Source organism: Erpetoichthys calabaricus, chromosome 11, assembly GCF_900747795.2.
Source record: "Erpetoichthys calabaricus chromosome 11, fErpCal1.3, whole genome shotgun sequence".
NCBI lineage: Eukaryota > Metazoa > Chordata > Cladistia > Polypteriformes > Polypteridae > Erpetoichthys > Erpetoichthys calabaricus.
The window spans coordinates 94,456,142-94,480,325 of NC_041404.2; the positions used below are offsets into that span (position 1 = coordinate 94,456,142).

The 24,184-nt window shown below is 39.6% G+C and overlaps 1 protein-coding gene across 4 annotated transcripts in view; it reads right to left on the bottom strand.

The window, feature by feature from the left end:
* Positions 1 to 21,523, bottom strand: part of shank1 (SH3 and multiple ankyrin repeat domains 1) — a 648,010-nt gene extending 626,487 nt beyond the window's left edge. For 2 of the 4 annotated variants that reach the window (XM_051933687.1, XM_051933685.1), the window contains exons 1-3: positions 21,366 to 21,513; positions 10,224 to 10,704; positions 6,239 to 6,442 (exon numbers count right to left, since the gene is read on the bottom strand). In XM_051933687.1, coding sequence (XP_051789647.1) covers positions 6,239 to 6,442; positions 10,224 to 10,649 — 630 coding nt within the window. In that variant the 5' untranslated portion in view covers positions 10,650 to 10,704; positions 21,366 to 21,513. Of the gene's footprint in view, positions 1 to 6,238; positions 6,443 to 10,223; positions 10,705 to 17,508; positions 17,668 to 21,365 lie in introns of those variants that run through there. The other 2 variants (XM_051933686.1, XM_051933688.1) reach the window with 2 other exon arrangements.
* Positions 21,524 to 24,184: the final 2,661 nt, after the last annotated feature.

Here is a 24,184-nt window from a genome sequence, read left to right on the forward strand (position 1 = left end):
AACAATGTTAGACCCACTGTCTGTTGCCATGCAAACATGGTGTTCTTGCAGCCACCATGGTGTCAGCACATCTTTCAGATCTTGTACAATTGATGTACAAGGTCTGCATTTTATAGAGGAGCCCAAATTAACCAAATTTACAATTTATTGCCTCTTGTTTGACTTTGATTTTGCCTCTCATCTGGGTTATCTTAAAGACAGACCTCAGTATGTGCGTCTTGGGAACTGCACGTCTGACATTGTGGTCAGCAACACAGGAGCGCCACAAGGGACTGTACTTTCTCCGGTCCTGTTCAGCCTATATACATCGGACTTCCAATACAACTCGGAGTCCTGCCATGTGCAAAAGTTCGCTGATGACACTGCTATCGTGGGCTGTATCAGGAATGGGCTGGAGGAGGAATATAGGGACCTAATCAATGACTTTGTTAAATGGTCCGAATCAAACCACCTACACCTGAACACCAGCAAAACCATTGAGCTGGTGGTGGATTTTAGGAGGCCCAGACCCCTCATAGACCCAGTGATCATCAAAGGTGACTGTGTGCAGATGGTGCAGACCTATAAATATCTGGGAGTGCAGCTGGATGATAAATTAGACTGGACTGCCAATACTGATGCGCTGTGCAAGAAAGGACAAAGCCGGTTATACTTCCTTAGAAGGCTGGCTTCCTTCAACATCTGCAATAAGATGCTGCAGATGTTCTATCAAACAGTTGTGGCGAGCGCCCTCTTCTACGCAGTGGTGTGCTGGGGAGGCAGCATTAAGAGGAAAGACGCCTCACGCCTGGACAAACTGGTGAGGAAGGCAGGCTCTATTGTTGGCATGGAGCTGGACAGTTTAACATCTGTGGCAGAGCGAAGGGCGCTCAGCAGGCTCCTATCAATTATGGAGAATCCACTGCATCCACTAAATAATGTCATCTCCAGAAAGAAGAGCAGCTTCAGCGACAGACTGCTGTCACTGTCCTGCTCCACAGACAGATTGAGGAGATCGTTCCTCCCCCAAACTATGCGACTCTTTAATTCCACCAGGGGGGGTAAACGTTAATATTTAACATTATACATAGTTATTGTCTGTTTTTTTTCACCTGTATTATTATCATTCTTTAATTTAATATTATTTATTGTATCAGTATGCTGCTGCTGAAGAATGTGAATTTCCCATCGGGATTAATAAAGTATCTATCTATCTATCTATCTATCTATCTATCTATCTATCTATCTATCTATCTATCTATCTATCTATCTATCTATCTATCTATCTATCTATCTATCTATCTATCTATCTATCTATCTATCTATCTATCTAAGATCACTATGGTTTATTTTTATTTTCTTTTGTTTTGTCCTTTTGCCACTCTTCCTGGTTTACTCACAAATTCAGCTCTCCTGTTTATCCTGGTGAGTCAGGACAATAGATTGGATCATAATGTCTGACCCCGAGATGAGGCATATTTTTAGAGACATGAGAGATATGCAGGGGGAAATGAAAACCCTAAAGAGACAAGTAGGGGAACTGCAGGCATCTGTGGAACAACTAGTGGGGGCGGTGAATCAGTTAATATTGACGGTTAATACCTTGGCAAATCAGACTCCTGGTTTAGGTTGCAGCCACCAACATGAGCTTCAAATTCCACATCCGATTTGCTTTTTAGGAGGCCCTACTGAATTTCAATGTTGCATGGTCTTTAAAGCCTAAAACATATCTGGACGATTGGACACATATATTGTTCATAATATCACTGCTGGACAAGAAAACTCTTCAATGGGCTTCCGTTATGTATGATACTAACAATCAGTGCTATTTTTCTTTGCCCTTATTTATGCAGGAATTTGGGAAAATGTTCATTATACCAGTTCAGATGGATGTGTCCAGAGGATTCGTCTTCGACAGGGGGTGATATCATGATTTAGGCTGTAATCTGATACTTTGTAGCCTGTTTCTTTAAGAGAAGCCATTTGCATACTATTGTCAAGGTCATCTCTAGGGATGGGGTCTCCCAGGTCATAACCTTGACTTGATCAACAACCTGTATAAAAGCACAACTTTTCGCTAGCACCTTATCCAATTTGCAGATAAAATTCCTTACTTTCATTTTGATATTGTGTGCTTTTTTTCTAGTATTGCCTGGTTATGACTTATTGCCTGTTATTTGACTTTGATTTTGCCTCTCGTCTGGGTTTCGGTCTGGGTTGCTATGGTTTATTTTCATTTTCTTTTGTTTTGGCCTTTTGCCGCTTCTCCCAGTTTACTCACAAATTCAGCACTCCTGTTTTCCTGCTGAGTCAGGATACTTGTGCAATGATGTTTTCTGTGTGGTCTTCTGGGAAGGAGGATGTCTGCAAATAGCAGCTTTGCAGTTGCCAGGTTTTGTCAATGAAATGCACTGTCATGTAGACATATGGCTCAGATGTTCAGCTTGACCATAAATATGCTGGTGTGGCAAAATGTGAAACATTCTGCAGTTTAATCGTCAGTTTGGCAACATGAATTATACAATTTAGGCAAAGCTGTTTGACTGAAATATTTATAACCAGGCATGTGGATCTTGCCTGGTCTGTATCTGGGTCAAAAGTATTCAACTGTTGTTTGAAATTATCCCTCTCAACTGCTTGAATTGGCACCTTATTTTGTGTGCTGTAATTGGTGATGGCATTTATTATGTCATGCCATCTGTTGATTTTCTTGTCAGACAGCACTTTTTGCAGAATGATTCTGCTAAAGTTTGTTTTTGTGCTTGTACCTTGGGTGATTTAGACCTGTCATGGACAGCTGACTCCTGAAGTGTTTTGTATTCTTCATATTCTGTGTGGTGGTTAGTACTCAGATGGTGAAACAAGTTAGTTGTCGAGCTGTCTTTAATGGCAGCCAATTTCCAACATAATTTGAAGATCGCTGTCTTTTGAGTAACATCTGTCTTTTCAAAGCTAAATCACCTCCATACGAGATCCATTCATCCATTATCCAACCCGCTATATTCTAACTACAGGGTCATGGGGGTCTGCTGGAGCCAATCCCAGTAAACACAGGGAGGAAGGCAGGAGACAAATCCCGGGCTAGCCCACCACAGGACACACACACACACTAGGGATAATTTAGGATCACTAATGCACCTAACCTGCATGTCTTTGGACTGTGGGAGGAAATCGGAGCACTTGGAGGAAACCAATGCAGACACGGGGAAAACATGCAAACTCCATGCAGGGAGGACCCGGGAAGTGAACCCAGATCTCCTAACTGCAAGGCAGAAGCGCTACCATTGTGCCACCGTGCTGCCCCATATGAGATCCATGTCTTGTAATTTAATCTAATGACATAGTTGTAGGCTGTTTTATCCCCTGGTGCTGTTTGCTCACTCATTTTTAAGTATCTACGATAGCTTAACTTGTGGTGCCTTGACTGTGCACACCTATGCGCTCGCTTTACACACATGCAATATCCTGTTAGGTTCAATGATTAGTGAATGCATGGACTCTCAGGACGTGTTTTTTCAAAGAGAGTGACATACTCGATTATTTCAGCTTGCACATCCTTAAAACAACAATTAAGATATTATCAAAGACGATACATATCGCACACTCCTAAATGGGGATGCTGTTGAGAGGTTGAGCAGCTTTAAATTTCTTATCACAAAGCTTCACCAGAGCCTCTGCTTCCTCAAATATCAAAGGAAAGCTTGCATTTTTCTATTTGTTCTCTCTCACTTCTACAGGTGCACATAGAGTTCACCCTCTTTAGTTGCATTCTATCCTGGTAAGGCACTGCTTACCTCAAGATTATAAAGGATAGAGAGGGAGGCACAGAATATTGCTAGCACCTAGCTGCCTTCTGTTCAGGACATATACTGTACGACATTTGCTGTTGTAGAAAGGCAAGTACTGTTAAAGATCTCAGTCATCCTGTACAGTTGCTTTTTCTCACTTAATAAAAAAAAATTGTAACATGATATACTGTATACATAAACAAATATATCCATCCATCCCATCCATCCATCCTCTTCCGCTTATCCAAGATCGGGTCATGGGAGCAGCAGCTTAAGCAGAGATCCCCAGACTTCCCTCTCCCCGGCCACTTCTACTAGCTCTTCCTGGGGAATTCCGAGGCGTTCCCAGGCCAGCCGAGAAACATAGTCCCTCCAGCGTGTCCTGGGCCTTCCCTGGGGCCTCCTCCCCGTTAGACGTGCCCAGAACACCTCACCAAGGAGGCGTCCAGGAGGCATCCTGATCAGATGCCCGAGCCACCTCATCTGACTCCTCTCAATGCGGAGGAGCAGTGGCTCTACTCTGAGCTCCTCCCGGATGACCAAGCTTCTCACCCTATCTTTAAGGGAAAGCCCAGACAAAGTGCGGAGAAAACTCATTTCAGCCGCTTGTATTTGCAATCTTGTTCTTTCAGTTACTACCCATAGCTCATGACCATAGGTGAGGGTAGGAACGTAGATTGACTGGTAAATTGAGAGCTTTGCCTTTCAGCTCAGCTCCTTTTTCACCACGACAGACCGATGCAGAGCCCGCACCACTCCGGAGGCCACACCGATCCACCTGTCGATCTCCCGCTCTATTCTTCCCTCACTTTTGAACAAGACCCCAAGATACCTGAACTCCTCCACTTGGGGCAGGACCTCACTCCCAATCCTGAGAGGGCACTGCACCCTTTTCCGGCTGAGAATCATGTTCTTGGATTTGGAGGTGCTGATTCCCATCCCAGCTGTTTCACACTCGGGTGCGAACCGATCCAAAGAGAGCTGTAGATCACAGCCTGATGAAGCAAACAGGACAACATCATCTGCAAAAAGCAGTGACCCAATCCTGAGCCCACCAAACCGGAAAATTCTGTCCAGAAAAGTTATGAACAGAATCGAGGACAGAGGGCAGCCCTGGCAGTGTCCAATTCTCACCGGAAACAGGTTTGATTTACTGCCCCCTTTAAGAAGGAGGACCGGAGGGTGTGTTCCAACTACAGAGGGACCACACTACTCAGCCTCGCTGGAAAAGTCTATTCGGGGGTCCTGGAGAGGAGGGTCCATCAGATAGTCGAACCTCGGATTCAGGAGAATCGTGGTTTTTGTCCTAGTTGTGGAACAGCTCTACACCCTTGCACCCTATATATGCATCTCGTGTCACACACATGCACATGGGAGGCAGCTAAAGGGCTTGTGTAAGGGCAATTCCAAGTCAGACCGGAATGTGGCAGAGTGCACTGATTCTTTTTCTCGCCTTCCTGCAGATCATCCACGGGAGATTCCACCTGGCCCCGTTGATGTCACTTCTGGGTTCGAGCCTATGGAGGAAGACCTTGTCAGCTCCGGCCCCTTTGATGTCACTTCCGGGCTCAAGCCTATGGCTGAAGACCCTTATGAGCCCGACCCCACTGACTTCACTTCCTATCTTCCCCTTAAAAAGCCTCCACCTTTTCTTTATTCCTTCAGTTCTGTTTTGGACTTGGTTTTGTGCACATCAGTGCTGTATAACATTTTGCGACTTTGCAGCCAGGATACCAAATATATGAGTGGCTGCCCCAAACCTTGATATGACTCTGTGTAGAGTTTCTAACGATATATATATAGTATATACTACATGCCATGCACACTTTTGTGTATGTGTATCTGTCTTAGTTGGTACTGTATTATTCTCAACTGTTCTTAAGAGACATGCAAGTAAGAATTTCATTGTACTTGTATTTGGTGTGGCCTCCATCTGCTTGTATGTCACCTCATCGCACTCATATATGGAGTAATAACAAAAAATGCACCTTTGCAGTGCCCTTAATGATAATTCAATCATACAGAAAAATACAAAAAAACTAATTATAAACTGTGTATACAGATTGAGACAATTCACTTAATAAGAACATCACATAATTAAAAATAAATCATTCTGAAAGGAGAATAGGAAATTTGATAATATAATATATCTTTCAAACCATCTATGCATCCACTTGCTGTTAATCTTTTTTTTTTTGGTCAAAATTGGAAAAAAAATGCACAGATAAGTTGGAAATTGAATAGCTTGAAATTACTTGGCACAAATAATACATTGTTCTGTATGTGGAATCTTTCATAATAAAAAAGAACAAATAATACATTTTATTTTCAGTTAAAATCATAAATGCTAACACTAGCTGACTGGAAATCACAAATTTGCTTTCAGCAGTCATTTCTCACTTCAGTCTTTTATTTGGTACAATGTTAATGTCAGTCTAGTTTTTAAAAATACAGCACATATTTTTATTTACCTCTAGGTAGGGCACCCCCTTTTCAAATGACTGAGGGTACTCGCGTAGTAAACGCTCCTCCTCCAGGAATTTGGCATCTCGTCCATTGGTAGCTGGTTGAAAGAGCCCATAGTTTAGGACATCTTTGAGACTTTCATTCAGTGTGCAAAGAATCTGTTGTTTGGCAGTCCAAATGGTAGCATCTGGATTGAACCGTAGGCATTTCTAGAAGACATAGGAAAAAAGAAGTAGAATGCAATTAAAATAAAAATTGAAGTGCCTGTCTATTTTTCAGATATTTGTGTACTGGCTCCAGTAAGCAAAATATGCAAAAGAAACACATTTTATGTAGGATTCCATTGATTGGTAAAATCATCTTCATTGTTTTGAATTAGTACCTAATAATACTAGCCATTGTCTAGTCTTTCCCAGGAAAGTTGTTTCCTGTACAAGCCATCACCCCATTAATTCCATGATGTGTTCATGAATTCATTTTATAAACTTTCTTTTTCTCAGTTGTTGTTGCAAACTAATTCTGGATGTGATATTACTGTATCACAAAATGCATTTGACAAAGTTGAAATTTCTCATGATTTTAACATTTTAAAATGTGTGAGGATATGTTAAGGTTTTGTCAGTAACACACAGAACAAAAAAAAGTGTCTTTGTTATAAATTATGGCTGTCTCTCCTATTGCAGTATAGACATCATCTTTAGAAGTAATATAAAATGCATTATAATTTGATGCAATAATGCAGGCCAAATGATTTCAAATATGAATTATTTTATGAAAAGTAAAGGTAGCTATTGAAAATCAAAGGGAGATACAGTATGTCATCAAGTTCCAATGTGATTCTTGTCAGAATAATGTGGTTTTGAAGTTGCTTTCATAAAGCTTTTTTGAAAATTTTAGCAATTTTTGGCTTCTTTCCGTTTTGCAGCTTGTTATTTATTTCATTCCCATGATTCCATGTACTAATAATGCATTTATTCTATACAGTAGCCTTTGTACAATTTTGTCACAGTGCAATTGGGTTTACAATGTGCATTATGCATTAGTCATTATATGGAAGCAATTTAGTATAAAGCTGATCTTGCATTCACAGTGTGTCAAAACTTTGATAGGTATAAATGATACAAAAATAAATATTTGTTTCTGAAATATTTTGATTTTACATAACAGATGATTTTTGTTTGAATCAGGCATTGCCAGTTCAGGAAAGTCAATCTGACTAATGGTGTTTTGAAACTAGTTCAAACTAAGTACAAAACTATATCATTTTTTGTGTTATACTTTGTTTTAAGAATTAGTTGAATTCCTTTAACAAGTGATAAAAAACACATGCAACAAAAAAAGAATATATATTCATGACATGCTTAGTCAATAAATGGTCAATATATTTTGAAATTAATTCTAACTGATCACGTCAAGGTATCCACCAAATATGCTGGCATATGCGATATACTGGAAATGATGCTGTACAATACACTGTCAAAATATAATGAGCATAACAATTGTACTACTCAGAGATCAACTGATCTCTCTGACCACATGCTTCATTGGTTTTCAGGTCACTTACATAAGAAAGTGGGTTGTTTCCAGTCCAATTTTATGTAGGCAGTTTCACACTGCATGGACTTACAGCCCTGCATGAAGTGCTAGTGTGAGAGGGGCTTCAGTAAGGTAAGCTTGACTGTGGGAGAAAATCCATTATGATAAAGAAAAATATTTGTCAAAGAGAAGTAGACCAGTGTTTGATATAGAAGGTTACTAGTGAGAGGGTCTGACTGTGCATCCTAGTCTGTGATAAAGAGGCCAGCTTAAACTATAACTGTAACTCAGTGAGAGAACCTATAATGAGAAAAACAGTTTATAGCAGAGAAACATTTTTGATAGAAGCACGTGGTTTTGTTAAATAAACTGTCTTTGAGAGAAAAGCCTACTTGTGAGGTAAAACATAAACATGTATAAGATAAAACGAACATTTATAAGAAATATACACTTTGTGGAGACACTAACAAAACTGGGGGCTGTAAGAGAAATTTTGAAAAAAATAGCTAACTAATGTGTTGGTTAATTACACCAGGAGAACCAGAGACATATCACAAGCTAAGCTTACAACTCATTTTCTTGACTCTTTTCCTTCATTAAAGCATGTTCTTACTAGTTGTCTCTTCCTTCTCTCATAATTCATGGTTTTGTCTTTTCACTACACTCTCTCACATGTTCCTGGTGTTTGTCACGGTTTCTTGCTGCTCCCATTCTTTTTATTTTAATTAAACATATGAATTCTTCCCATTCACAACATTTCCCTAGATCTCCTACTGTTTTCCTCTGTTTCTCCTTTATGTTTATAATAAGCAGCTAATGTTCTGTCCATTTTTTCAACTTGCTAAGGAGGATGTACTGGGTACCAAATTCTCGCTCCCATTTGTCATTTACCACATTCTCTGTGAAGAACATCTAGCTAGCTAGAATCCATCATGCTTTTTCTGCCTCTGAATGTTCTTTGTCAAATATTGCATACAAAATACCCTTAGAAATTCATACCCTTTATTCAATGGCTCACTTCAACTGGTCCACATTACATTCTGCACAGAACATGTTGAGGGCTAGCTCAGACTCTCTGACCTCTTTCTGATTCTTGATTGGTCCATGACGCAATGAGGGGAAGTACATTACCCGGCCAGCTTTAACTTTCTGTCCTGCTTCTGACCCCTTATGTATCCCTATCATATTACTCATAGAGTATGTCATGGAAACTCAAGACTTTTACTCTGGTTTTGTGTTACATTGTTACATTTAATTTATTTGCACTGAACTTAATTTTCACTTTATGTCTTATCTGATCCAGAAAAAGAATTTTGAATTCTTTTTTCCCATTTTGCATCCCATAATTTGTGGCCTCAGCTGCATGGCAAATACAGAGGGCAGTTGCCATGGGAATCAGCTGCTCACGGCAAGTGTGAATGGGTCACTATGGCAACAGTAGCTAAGCTTTAAACTAGGGAGAGTTGAGAGAGAGAGTGAGAGAGAGAAAGAGAGATAGAGAGAGAGAGTACTGTAAAAGGAGCTTAGAGGAAGAGAGAGAACAAGAGGGAGGGAGGGAGAGAGAGAGAGAGAGAGAGAGAGAGAGAGAGAGAGAGAGAGAGAGAGAGAGAGAGAGAGAAAGTGGAGCTTGCTGGGTATATCCACAACTACTATACTCTGTAATTGATTAGTAAAGTTGTAATGTAAGGCACTATACAAGAGGTATATTTAAATAATACAGGGAGACGAAATTAAAGTGTAGGGAAAGTGTAGGAAAAAGATGGAAGAGAAGGGGTAGGAAGTGGTTTACTGAGTTTGAATGAAAACTTTTAGGAAAAGCTTTGAGAAAAAAGATTTATAGAAGTAATACCAATGAGAGAATGGTCCAGAGGATATGGAAAACAAAAAGGAATGTTGCACTGAGGCAGCACACATTGAAAAGGAAGATTGAGGAGCCAGTAACAAGTCTGTAGTGGGCACTGTAAAATTCAGGATAAGACAGATGTCTGCTGATATTATGTGAAACAGGGAGGAGGAACAAGAAGATGATTGGCAGTAGTTATCAGAAAGAATTATAACAGTGAAAATACTGCAGGCAACAAGGGACTCAGTAAAGTTGGATACATTTAAGTTGGATAAGAAAAGAAAAGAAGATCCTCAGATGAGACACAACCATCTGAAACATGGTTTGAGGATGGAAGAATGCTAACAGTGGAGGAGATAAGGCAGCCCTGTCATATAATGGCATCTGAAAGAAGGCATGAAGACTAAGTGAATGAGATGATTTGATCAAAATGTTGAAACTTAAGACTATAAATTGATTGTGGAAGGCATGGATGGATGACAGTAGCACTAATTTTGTAGCGAGGAGACAGAAATTAACAGCTATTTGTGACTGTAGTAGTATCTTCTTCATTAATAAAATGTAAAAAGATGGATATGTATTCCCCTTATTAAAAAAAGACAAAAACTGACCGTCTGTTTGATGTCTGGGATTCCAATTCGAAAGACCATCATACTGAAATGGGTGTCGTCAGAAGAAGGGGCTGTAGAAAGGCTACGATCTCTCAGTCTCCTTCCCCCACCTGGGTTACCTCCCCCAGTTCCAGTGTGTGGATTTTTACTGCTGTGAGCAGAGCTGGGGTTGGGGTTTGAGTTTGATGTGGGGTTTGAAATATGAGGATTAGCCACTCCTCCCCCTCCTCCTCCTGATGTTCTTCCACTAGTTGTTTGGGGTAGCTGTTGACCCCTCCCTGATTGATTGTGTGGCACCTCTTCCTCCTCACTGTCTGACACAGGTCCTTCACCCCCGTCACCCTCTTCCTCTTCGTCTTCCTCAGGGAAGTCAACAAAATTTTTGTGATCCTCATCACTGGACAGTGGGCTTAATGGCATAGTCATTCCGACAGCAGGACAGGTGGTCAGGGACACACATTCCAGAGCATTTGAAAGAGAGCTGAAAAATGAAAAAAAGAGGATTAGAAGAGACTATATAGAGTATGATGTGGAGAGCAAGCTTAAACCAGAAAGAAGAAAATGCAAGCTGGGAGGGGCTTTTTGAGGACATTGAGAATAATGGTACAAATTGTATTTGATTCAAAAATATGTACTACCATTACAAATGTTAGTGAGAAGCATTATTTGCACATTTTCATTGTAAATATAACCTTTCTTTATCTGTTATATATGTTTTCAACAGTTAAACTATTTAAAAAATAATTAAAACATCAAAAAATATCTCCATAGAAAAGCAAACAAAAATCATGGACAGATATGCCAGTGATGCGGATGGACATTTAAAAGTGGGTTAACACTTATTGAATGTTTTGTAAAGAGCTTTGTGATAAGGGTTAGTATGAAAGGCACTCAAGCAGTGGTGGGCAAACTTTTTTGGAGGCAGGCCAAATTGTTAATACTGACACATGCAGTGGGCTGTAAAAAATTTAGATGTGCCTCTTAAACCAAGCAAACTAGCACATGTGTTAATCACATACATTAACTTTAAAAATAGTTTCTCTAAGAAATGATTTAATTATAAAACATTTTATAAAAGCTATTAAGAGCAAACAACAATCAAAGTGTAATTTTATGTTATTTTTCTAGACATAAACATGAACATTATGCGTCTGCACATATGGTAAATTTCAACTGAGATGCTGGATGTGGCAACAATTCATGTATTACAAAGATTTGTATCCGTTGGTACATTTTTATACTTGCTTTTAGAAATTTCATTTGTTAAAAGACCTGCTCACCCCTGAAATCGATGTCATACGCACAGTACGTTTGCCAAGCCTCAGAAACAATTCATGAGTAATGTACAGCCTATAGAAATTCAGCAAAGAAACTTTGGTAAACTTATTTTAGGTTGTCCTGTTTCCCAGGAGCTCAGTTACTTTCATCTGCAAGCCTTCTGTCACATTGTCCACATTAACATAATGAAAAAAATCTGCAAAATTTGTCTCTCAAAAGCCAAAGTCCATCCATCCATCCATTTTCCAACCCGCTGAATCCGAACACAGGGTCATGGGGGTCTGCTGGAACCAATCCCAGCCAACACAGGGCGCAAGGCAGGGAACCAATCCCAGGCAGGGCACCAACCCACCACAGGACACACACACACACACACCCACACACCAAGCACACACTAGGGCCAATTTAGAATCGCCAATCGACCTAACCTGCATGTCTTTGGACTGTGGGAGGAAACCGAAGCACCCGGAGGAAGCCCACGCAGACACAGGGAAAACATGCAAACTCCACGCAGGGAGGAACTGGTAAGCAAACCCGGCTCTCTTTACTGTGAGGCAGCAGCGCTACCACTGCGCCACCGTGCCGCCCACAGCCAAAGTCCTGAAAGCAAAATTCAAATTCACAACAAAGGATGGCAACACGAGCTGCATGTCTAGAAAGTACAGAAATAACCCATTTTGTACAATCTGCTTTTAACCTCCTTCTTTCACATTTGTAAAGGGCACTTTCTATACTGATTTGTGCATAGTGCCGGTGTAATACCCAAGTTTCAATTTTTAGGGTGCTGCTGTCAACAAAATCCATTGCTGATAAAATCACCATGGACATGGATATTCTTTAAAAAATTAACATACAATACAAAGGCAAGCAAACAGCTAAAATCATACAGATTTTCTCCTCTACAGAGCATTCCTGTTCCTATGGTCAAAGCTTCCTTTCTTTGCTTTTTAGATGGCACTTCTTGGCAGTTTACTATGTTTAGAGCATCTCATGAGGGTCAGGATATTAAGATACTTAGGCAAGTAACCCACAGGCCATAGTTTGCCCACCCCTGGGCTAAAGTCAAAAAAGACTAAATGATTCAAAATTATTGAGATATAGCTCATCTTCATATTATCTGCCAAACAAGTTCACTTATATTTAGCAACTGCAGTTTTGCTGAAATTCTGCACTTCCAAGCATGACTAAAAGAGACCAAAACCTCCCCTCCCCCATCGTGACTTTCTGAAGTAGTTGTGATCACAGAGCAGCTGATTAGTGTAAAAATCAATGCAGATACTGGAAGGCAGTGCACAGAGTACATCACAGTCCTCAGTGCAGGCTCTGCATATCTGTATTTTATACAAATGGCAATTTATGGAAAATGAATATTTTTCATAGTCACCAAGTATAGATTTTGTTTTTTCAGGGGTGACAGTATTAATGGGAAAAAAGAAAACAATAAAAAGTAAGTTCCAGTGACCCAAATGAAGACACAGAGAAGGTCCCTGTTCAAACAATAACTAAATACTGATGTACACTAACTATATACAAGCCCGTGCAATTGCAAAACGCATCATCGATTCGGCATTGCTTCACTTCTAGCACATCTTTGCTAAGGTTTCCACTAACTGATAGTAAATGCCAGTGGACTTTCACCTGTTTTAAAAAATATTTTAAGTGCCTTAACTGAATACTGAGAGTCTGAAGCACTAGTGGCCATATTCTAGCTACTTCAGAAAAGTTGTGTAGCCAGTTATACATCCCGGTCTATCTTTTTTTTTTTTTTTAATTTTTGTCGCAGCCTTTTTTCCTTGATAAGTATTGTTTAATTTACATCAAAAAATGTTTGTAAAAAAACATTTTGTGCATAAGTTTCCCTTTTCTGAACCTATTTATTCTAGCTATATGATAGGCCTTTATTTTATTTACAGTACACTGATCCCTCGCTATATCACACTTCGCCTTTCGCGGCTTCACTCCATCGCGGATTTTATATGTAAGCATATTTAAATATATATCGCGGATTTTTTGCTGGTTCGCGGATTTCTGCGGACAATGGGTCTTTTAATTTCTGGTACATGCTTCCTCAGTTGGTTTGCCCAGTTGATTTCATACAAGGGACGCTATTGGCAGATGGCTGAGAAGCTAGATTGCTTACTTTTCTCTCTCTCTTGCGCTGACTTTCTCTGATCCTGACGTATGGGGATTGAGCAGGGGGGCTGTTCGCACACCTAGACGATACGGACGCTCGTCTAAAAATGCTGAAACATTATCTTCACGTTGCTATCTTTTGTGCAGCTGCTTCCTGAAACGACATGCTGCACGGTGCTTCGCATACTTAAAAGATCGAAGGGCACGTACTGATTTTTGACTGAAAAACAAACTCTGTCTCTCTCTATCTCTCTCTCTCTCTCTCTCCCTGCTCCTGACAGAGGGGGTGTGAGCTGCCACCTTCAACAGCTTTGTGCCGCAGTGCTTCGCATACTTAAAAGCCAAACAGCCCTATTGATTTGTTTGCTAGAGATTGTTTTCTCTATCTATGTGGCATTCTGTGCTCCTGACATGCATTCCTTTGAAGAGGAAGATATGTTTGCGTTCTTTTAATTGTGAGACAGAACTGTCATCTCTGTCTTGTCATGGAGCACAGTTTAAACTTTTGAAAAAGAGACAAATGTTTGTTTGCAGTGTTTGAATAAAGTTCCTGTCTCTCTACAACCTCCTGTGTTTCTGCACAAATCTGTGACCCAAACATGACAATATAAAAATAACCATATAAATATATGGTTTCTACTTCACAGATTTTCTTATTTCGCGGGTGGCTCTGGAACGCAACCCCCGCGATGGAGAAGGGATTACTGTAAAGGTGAAAATCCGCGAAGTAGAAACCATATGGTTATTTATATATTGTCATGCTTGGGTCACAGATTTGCACAGAAACACAGGAGGTTGTAGAGAGGCAGGAGCTTTATTCAAACACTGCAAACAAACATTTGTCTCTTTTTCAAAAGTTTAAACTGTGCTCCATGACAAGACAGAGATGACAGTTCCGTCTCACAATTAAAAGAATGCAAACATATCTTCCTCTTCAAAGGAGTGCGCGTCAGGAGCAGATAATGTCAGAGAGCTAGAGAAAAGCAAACAAATCAATAGGGCTGTTTGGCTTTTAAGTATGCGAAGCACCACGGCACAAAGCTGTTGAAGGCGGCAGCTCACACCCCCTCCGTCAGGAGCAGAGAAAGAGAGAGAGAGAGAGAGACAGATAAAAACAAACAACCAAAAATCAATACGTGCCCTTCGTGCTTTTAAGTATGCGAAGCACCGTGCAGCATGTCGCTTCACGAAGCAGCTGCACAGAAGGGAGCAAAGTGAAAATAATCTTTCAGCATTTTTTGACGAGCGTCCGTATTGTCTAGATGTGCGAACAGCTCCCCTGCTCAATCCCCCTACGTCAGGATCAGAGAAAGTCAGCGCAAGAGAGAGAGAGAGAAAAGTAAGTTGGGTAGCTTCTCAGCCATCTGCCAATAGCGTCCCTTGTATGAAATCAACTGGGCAAACCAACTGAGGAAGCATGTACCAGAAATTAAAAGACTCATTGTCCTCAGAAATCCGCGAACCAGCAAAAAATCTGCGATATATATTTAAATATGCTTATATATAAAATCCGCGATAGAGTGAAGCCGCGAAAGGCGAAGCGCGATATAGCGAGAGATTACTGTATAACCTTTCTGAAGTGAATTCCAGTTCAAAGGGTTTTCCAGGTGTATCAGTACAGTACAGCACAAGAATATGCAGTTTACATATCATAGTAGGTCAGAGGCAGGAACTGAATCAACATCTATGTGGTTTACAGTCCAATGATGTAATGATTAGGCCTAACTCCCTTCATAATCAAAATGAGCCTTCCAGAAGTTATCCCCAAAGTCCATAATCCTTTACTGATATGAAGACTCTGCACATTTTAGAACACACAAATTCCTGTACATTTCAAAGAAATAAAGTAGGCATAAACTCAATCACAAAAATTGAGGCCTTAGAACTGACTCAGGTATTAGCACAACAGCTATAGTTTTACAGTGCTGAAACATTAAAAAAGCAAAAATGAGAAGGTGTATGTATAAATAAAATATTCCAAAGATATATCTTTCCAATTTCCCTATATTTATGTTCTTCCCTTACACAAAAATTACAATCAGCCCAAAGTCATTTTCAAGGAACAGCATTGCAACCAAACTTAAAATGCAGATGGAAACAGAACTGACACTAAGGTCCAAAAAAAAAAATCACCTGTAACGGCAAATGACTGCGTTGTGTGAAGTTCACACATTCTCCCTATGTCAGTGTGGGCTTATGATAATGTGTATGATAGTGTGCATGAATGTACCCTTTAAGTGCCATCCCATCTAGCGTTGGTTACTATCTTGTGTCATGAGATGAGAGGACAGGATGGAACCTCTGAAATGGAACATGCTGATTTTAAAAATGGATGACTATATAGAAGGAAAAGCAGTGTATGTTAAAAAGCAAGGTTAAAGCCTTTCAACAAGCAGAATAGTAAAACCCATTTCCAGCTTTTTCTGTCTTTATTCTTCTTGCTCAGGTTTGATGAAAGATTTTTTTTTAGTTTCTGCATCTTATTTTTGATTGATATTCTTTGCCAGAAAAAAACCTACTGCACAAGGTTTAAACCAGGTTAGATGTAACTCTGGTACGCAGTTCATAACCTCAGTCAAGATCATTGATATTTTTCTTCATCTCCCTTCCTAGTATGTTTCCTTTAAAATCTTATTTTAAATTGTACAATTCTTAGTTACAAATTCTTATAAATCAAGTGCTACGTCTTTCACTTTTTTTTCCAACGAAAAAAATCCCCTTCCATCTTACTTACAGATATTACAATTCCCAGTTTCACACATTCACAGAGTCTCAGTCCAGATTACTACCACTGCTTCTCAGAATCATTACAGCTCCCCGTTAGGGTCAGTCTTGACAAAAGTCCCACTCTTACTTTCTCCCAATTGTTTAAATTTGCCAGGCTAAGCAGAATTCAAAAACAGCTCACTGTCATTCTTCCTCCTCATCACTAACTCTCCCAGAAGCGATTGCCTATGGTGAAAGTGTGTCAAGGAATTAGAGCCCCTTTAAATTCCAGTCCTTCTTCAGATGATTCATGTTTCCAACCACAACAGGTCATAAGCAGAATCCTAGTCCAGCCTACTAACCCTATATTCCCAGGTCATATCTCCCAGTTAGGGTCAGTCAAAAGAGCTCTTGTCCAATTCAGTTTAATTTTCAACAGAGTTTCAGGATATGTCTTATTTCAGCTTACTCTTATTTCTGCTTCAGTTCATTTCAAGTTCCCGACTATGTAAGATGTAAATTTGAGTAGTAACCAGTGTCTTGTCAGGTAGAAAAAAACAACACAATTTAAATTCTAGCACAAACTATTGCAAAAAAATTCAAATTTTCTCAGTTAATGAGAAAGTCCAGCTACAATCTAAACGATTTCAGCTGCAACAATGAGCAAATCCTTTCCATTCTGTTATCCAAAATCTATGAATCTTAGGGTTGATCTTTGCCGAAAAAGTCCATGTATCATTGAAGGCCCAGGCGAAAAAACAATAAGAAAATGTGGAGCCTCTGTTTTCATTCATATATCCCTCCAGCTTTCCCTGCTTATTTGCTGCTTCTCTCAGACCAGCTGTGGGAGATCAAAGAGGATGACAGTCTTTGCTCCTTCCTCCTTCACATGCTCTTAGTTCTTAATGATCAGCAACATGTCAATCAAATTCAAGGACAGCCTGACAAGCTGCCAATCATTCAAATGACCTCTAAACTGAGAGACTCACTAGAGATGCTCAAGAGGAGATAGATAGATAGATAGATAGATAGATAGATAGATAGATAGATAGATAGATAGATAGATAGATAGATAGATAGATAGATAGATAGATAGATAGATAGATAGATAGATAGATAGATAGATAGATAGCATTAGAAACTCTTTCATTTTCAAATTCTTTCTTACCACTCAGCTTGAAAGTTTACTCTTTAAGTCTTTCAACATCAGTGCTTTCATTTGTTCCCTTTTTTTCAAAATAATTGAATTTATTCCATTTTCTGCCTCCAGCTAATCTAGTTGAGCCCTCCTCTCTGCTCTCCAAACTCCAAACACACATCTCAATCTCTCTCTGTGGGAATGAAGCAGGGAGAGAGAGAGTGAGAAAGTGAGTGAGAGATAGTGAGAGATTATTTTCAACAGCTCTCCACAGACGAATTAGTTCAGAGCGAAAAGAAACAAACAGCTTAACACTGTGAATGCTGGAAACCTCAGAGAGAGAGAGAAAGAAAGAGGGGGAGAGAGAGAGAAACCCTCTTTTGGTATACTGTACAATTGTTTTGCATAAGACCCACTACATAATTCCTGGGAACAGCAAATGCACTTCATGTCTCTTCATTCAGAAAAATGTGCTGTGGGTGGACAGGGGGAAGTGAAAGGAAAATGAACTCCTCTTGACAGAATCTGCACTACTCTGAAGACTTTTTTTCAACATACAAATCACTAGGTAACCAAGGGTCAGTGTGGCACACCAATATTCATGAAAAAAGACACATCAGTTAATCACACAGGGATCATGTCCACAGAGAAGCTGAAAGAAAAATGAAGAAAAAGTGTAAAGGGAGAGAGAAAAGACAGGGTGTAGGTTGGAGCAGCTCCTATGGGGAGGGTTTAGCCGATGGCTCAGCATTTCTTCGCAAGTGTAAGACAGCACAGCGTCAGCGCTTTCTAACACTTGCATTAGAAAGATGAAATAAAAAGGAAAAAATCATATCCTCTAATATACAAAGGTCACAGGGGACTGTTAGAGGTCGTTTGTCTGCTGACAGTGGTACTAATTGGTAATGCGACTGGCACATTTATAGCACAAATTAAAAGTGATAACTGTCCTAGCTGAGCAAAGAATCAGATGAAATTATTTAAAAAAAGGAGCAAGACCACCACAATCATCCATTTACATTAGATCTTGTCACACTGAAAGTCCAAGTAGTTTAAAACTTTACCCTACTATTGGTTTCCAGTACCCCAATAATGCCAAGGCTCACCATTTTAAACCCAGTTAGGCACAGAATGGGATCATAACATACCATAACATAGTACAGCTCTAATTTAGGAAAATGACAAGAAGTAAACCTGTCCAGCTCCACCTTCAATAAAAAGAGGTCAGGAGCGACTTCGAATGTAAATTGTCTTTCCTCCCCCGTGCTTACATTTCTCCATCTATGTAATCTAGGACAAGCATTCTTCTTGCTAGGTATTTTGGTCATTTTGTCCCCAAGACATTAGTCTGGGATACATCCAAAGAACATATTGCCCTAGTTTCCAGAGTCACTCAGCAGATTGGTGCTCTGGTGCCTCAACAGAAGTGAATCAGTCAGCCTCCTTTCCACAAGGCAACTTAAAGTAAAAGCAACTGCAAGTATAAGAACATCAAGGGCAGACCCTCTTTTGACCTGTATCCCTCACTAGTATGTTTTACAGAAAGAAAGAAAGAAAGAAAGAAAGAAAGAAAGAAAGAAAGAAAGAAAGAAAGAAAGAAAGAAAGAAAGAAAGAAAGAACCTATACAAACTAAGGAGTGCGTTGAGCAAAGTCTAAGTCAGTAAGCTTCAATCACCTTATTGAAAACAGTATGATGATAAATAAAGACATGAAATCTTGTGACACCCAGCAATTTTAAAGTTAAGATTTTGCATCAAATATGTTTTTGTATAGTAACATGGTACTTATCTATTGATAATCTTTTATGATCAATAAATCACTCTGTCAAATAAAGACATTTTCTTGCATTTTTTTTTGGTTTGGAGTGAGACTAATTATTCAGCCACAGTTTAAAACAATCAATATAACATTTTCACATCAAAGCTTGTGCTACTTTAAAATATGGCTGCCTCGCAGATTTCTGGTCTTCACAGACTCTTTAACACTTTACATTCCAGACCTAAACGACATACTTACTGAGAACCCACATATGTCCCTGGTATGTATCTGAGAGCTTATACTAAAGATAGATGTAGATCTGAGGCTTTAGCGATCCCTGCCTCCTTTTTCCTGACTTTGCTCTCCAGTTACACACTGCATTGTAAAGATTAATTAATCTAAAAAATAAAATTATGTCAAAGCACCATTGACCACTTTCTAGCTCAGGTCAATTTTCATTAAGTGTGATATGGATGAAGATTATTATAGTCTTAATTTTCATGCACCTAGGGGTCCGTGGGGATTATGAGCACAAAAGTGTAATTAACCAGTTGCATTGCATGGATAATAGAAGAAAGAGAGTGAAGCAATCTTAGAAAACAAGGATGTGGTGAAGTGAATGAAAGAGTGAAAGATGACCTAGAAGAGGGATGCATAAAACAGACTAGTCTGAGAAGGGAGGAGCAAAAAAAATATGATGGGTGTTTTTATTTTTCATGTGTAGTTTTGCATTTCCAGCTTGAATCACACTGCAAAGACTGATTGATGAACAGTGAGTTTTGCCTCACCTTCTTTTTCCCACCCATGTGATTTCTTGATACCACAGGAAGCTGTGGATGCTGAAGAGGTGAACACGGTGTGACTGCTTCCTGCTCTGCTATGGGACCTGCTTCAGCAGGAACGACTATTTAAGGCAACATAGGGAGCTATGCTGGTTTGATACAGGGGTCTAAGACAAGCTCTTACAACTGATAGGTGTTAATGCAACATCCCGAAGAGCTAAGAAAACACCTCATGTGGGTCAACATTGGCCAACTCCTAACAGGTTTGTTAGACACACTACCAGTGCAAGTGATGAAAGACTAAAGAAACAGAAATACTAATTCAAGTGGGTTGACATCAATGGGTCAACATCAAAGATGCACAACAAAAGAGATGTTTTATTAATATTTAATAAAAAAAATTGATGCCAAGCACAAAGTCCCAAGTCACAGAGGCAGTAGATATCAAGGAGTGGGAGGACACAAGAAAAAATGGGGGCTGGGGTGGTAGCAAAGCAGAGAGAGTTCGACTACAAAATGGTAATTTCAAAGTCTGGACCCTAATCTGCAACATCCAAGCACATCAGAGTCTCAAAAAGACTAACAGAGGAAAGCTTTGGCTTTTTATTAGAAAATGCCACTAAGCAGAAGGGACATGTAGATCAGAAAAAAAAAAACATAGTAGCGATAAAGAAAGTGAATATGAAATGCCACACATGAAGAATAAACTCTCTCATTCTCTGCTCCCTTCCCTTCCCACGCTTTTTGCAACAGCAAGCTGATGATGAGACGGCAAGGGAAGCAATAACTGAGAGAAAGAGTGAGGAGAAACAAATGAATGAAACATAAGCTCTGCTTAAGGTAGTTCACAACTCTCACATTCTTTCTAGACTGTCGATTGCTTAAGCCTCCCTTTTATCTATCTATCTATCTATCTATCTATCTATCTATCTATCTATCTATCTATCTATCTATCTATCTATCTATCTATGAAAGAGAATGAATTCCCAATCCTGTATGCATTTATAATGTAAACCATCATTACAACGCGTTACAGACATTATCTTGTACAGTTCCCAAGCCTTTACATTAACTCGTTCAGTAATGGCAAGGAAAATCGCTCCATAGCCTGTATACATCGTTCTTGTAGTACCGACGCACTATCAGTCTTTCTTTCATTCTCTCTTTTTTAGTGCTCAGGGTCACAATAGGAGGTGACCCCGGCAGTCTTCCAGAGTATGTCCATGTCCCTTCTCCGCTCATCTCTTCTCCCGCTGTTGTCTCTCTCTCTCTCCCCTCACTCTCTCTCCCTTGCTCTATCTCGCTGTATGCTCAATGACAGACAGAAGAAGGACGGTGTCTCCTACCGTGCCAGTCGGCTTCTGGTCCCTGTTTCTGAAAATGGACGGGGCAAGGGAGAAGGAAAGGAAGGTGAAAGGAGAAATAAAAAAAAGAAAAGGAAGAATAAATAACGCGGTCCGTTTCCTCCCGCTCTGCAATCTCTCTCACTGCCTCTCCCTCTCTCTCTCTCTCTCTCTCTCTCCCCCTTCCCTCTCTCTCTCTCTCTCTCTCTCTCTTGCTACTCAGCCAGCCAGGAGCGGCGCTCACCTCTCCACTTCTACATTCATGGCATCAGCTAATTACTACTCTCTCTCTCTCTCTCTCTCTCTCTCCCCAAGTGTGTGTGCGTGTGTGCATGTCTGCATGTGTGACCCAAAATCTTCAGCATCCTCCCTCCCGATATTTTAGCGCTGCGCATCTCGGGAACCCGGAGTCCGCCGGCTTTCAGTTCAAGTGGTAGACCACAGTAATTAACATACTGAATGTTTATTTCATTTTTTCGAAATATAAAAATGTATTAAAAAGGTAAGAGTGTATGCGCGTGAATTCACCGTTAGTACATAGAGCTAAATGCCTGCAGCAAAGGCATGTCGAGTTTCGCAGAGAACACACGGATCTCGTAAAATGGATAAACCAGAAAAATGTTTAAATCTTAAATGTGATCAGTGTGTCTCTGTTTCTCTTATGACATTTTTTCAGGATAACTGAATGTATATATTCCAATGAAGTTTGTTAGTTATTTTTTCTTTTGCCAACATTAACATTTTGTTTTTCATTTAAATATCTACTGATTTATTTATGACCCCATCTTGCAAAAATGGCTACAGAGACACTGTTCAAGATGGATGGATCACAGAGTACTTGCAAAGTGAACATGACATTTCATTTTTCTCATCAGCTAACATTGAGAGAGTGCATTATGCTATTAGTTCATATTTAAATATGTCTATTTACAGAGTATATTTTAAATAAAAAATTCTGTTTATTTTTACAGTTTGCATTATATTTAGGTTTAAGTCTTTATTTTACTTGTAGCAATGTGCCCGTGTAATGCAAATATAAATCACCACATTTCATAGCACATTTAAAATGCTGTTTAATATCTTCTTTATTACTATAGGCTTCAGCATTGCCCATAAATTTAATGTTTATTTTTTATAATAAATTAATATATTTACTTGTACATAGATATGTATATGCATATTCAGTGCCCACTTACACTTACTTAATTATTTCTTTGTAATAGGTTTATCTCCTTGTTCCTACAAATAGCCTGCTCCTTCAAATAGCTAATGATGTGGGTGCATCTCATTATATATACCATGTAGATATGGTCAAAATGCTCTAATGGCCAAACATTACAACAGACAACACGTGTGATATATGTTATTTTTTTACCATACCTTTATTAAATTGCTTTATCCCATTTAAGGACTATAGAATGTCCAAATGGAACTGCACAGTCTTTTGGCCTTGAAACCCCAAAAGATTTATTTTCCCTACACTCCTAACCAGCCAGAGTTGCATATGTTATCAAATCAGATCCTTGACCATTTTAACCATTGGAAACCTAAAATCTAAGGATCTAACGATTTTGCCTTTAGCTTTTTTTACTATATTTAAAGAACTTTGGGCTATACAGTATATGTAAATGTTGGTGTTGTTGGCTCCAACCACATTGGTTCCAGCATCATATAAATCCTGAGATTTTCATGCACTGCAGTGTCCAGAGTTTACAAAAGAGAGACAAGAAAACACCTAGTGAGCAACAGTGCTCAGGAAAAATACCTTGTTAATGAAAGAGTAGAAAGGAGAATGTCCAGATCCATTCATGTTAACAAAAGGGACCTAAATACTCAAATAACTCAGTTTACAAGAGTAGTATTAAGAAAGAAATCTCCGAGTATACAAAATATTTGACCTTCAGCTTGAACTTGAACCTTGTTGGGTTACAGTAGCAGAAGACTGTACTACACAATCAACCAAACACCAAATTATACAATCGAAGATTGAAAATACAGTAAGTCACCTGTTTTGGCAAACATTGATTTCTTCTATAACATGAAGATGATTGGGTCAGAAGCTGGCATAAACAGCATGAGTTCATCCAGTCTTGTGTGAATTTTATAAGATGCTGGTGACAATGTAATTGTGTGGAATGTTTGCACACACATTAGGCCCCTTAATACCATGATGACCATCATTTGAATGACATAGTGTACCTAGGCACTGTTGCTCACCATGTGCATTCTTTTATGACAACAGTTCACCACTTTTCAAACTGATAATTTCAGGAAAGGCATAAAAAAGCACATCACTCCCAAACTAGAACATGACAGTGTCTTTAGTTTACTCCAATAGCCTGCACAATCCCCAAACCTCAATCCCACAGAGCATCTTTGAGAAAAGGTGGATCAGATGACTTACAGTATAGTCATATGAGCAAATGCAAGACCTGAAAGATCACACTAAGGAAGCATGGACTAAAATCATCAAGGAATGTTTCAAGCATTTTTTGGACTACATGACTTGAAGTATTTAGGATGTTCAGAAGGCCTCTTAACCCATTTCTTTGGGTTAATTCGTAGGCCAGCTTCGCTCAGTGTCCGCAATACCGCTTGTACCTGCTGTACATGTTCCTTTCACGTGCTGGAATAGATAATAACATCATCCAGGTAGGCAGCACTGTATGAGTTATGGGGCCGAAGCACTTTGTCCACCAGATGCTGAAAGGTTGCGGGGGCCCCATGTAACCCAAATGGAAGGACACAATACTGCCAATGTCCACTAGGGGTGCTAAACGCAGTCTTCTCCTTTGCAGAATCTGTTGAGGGAACCTGCCACT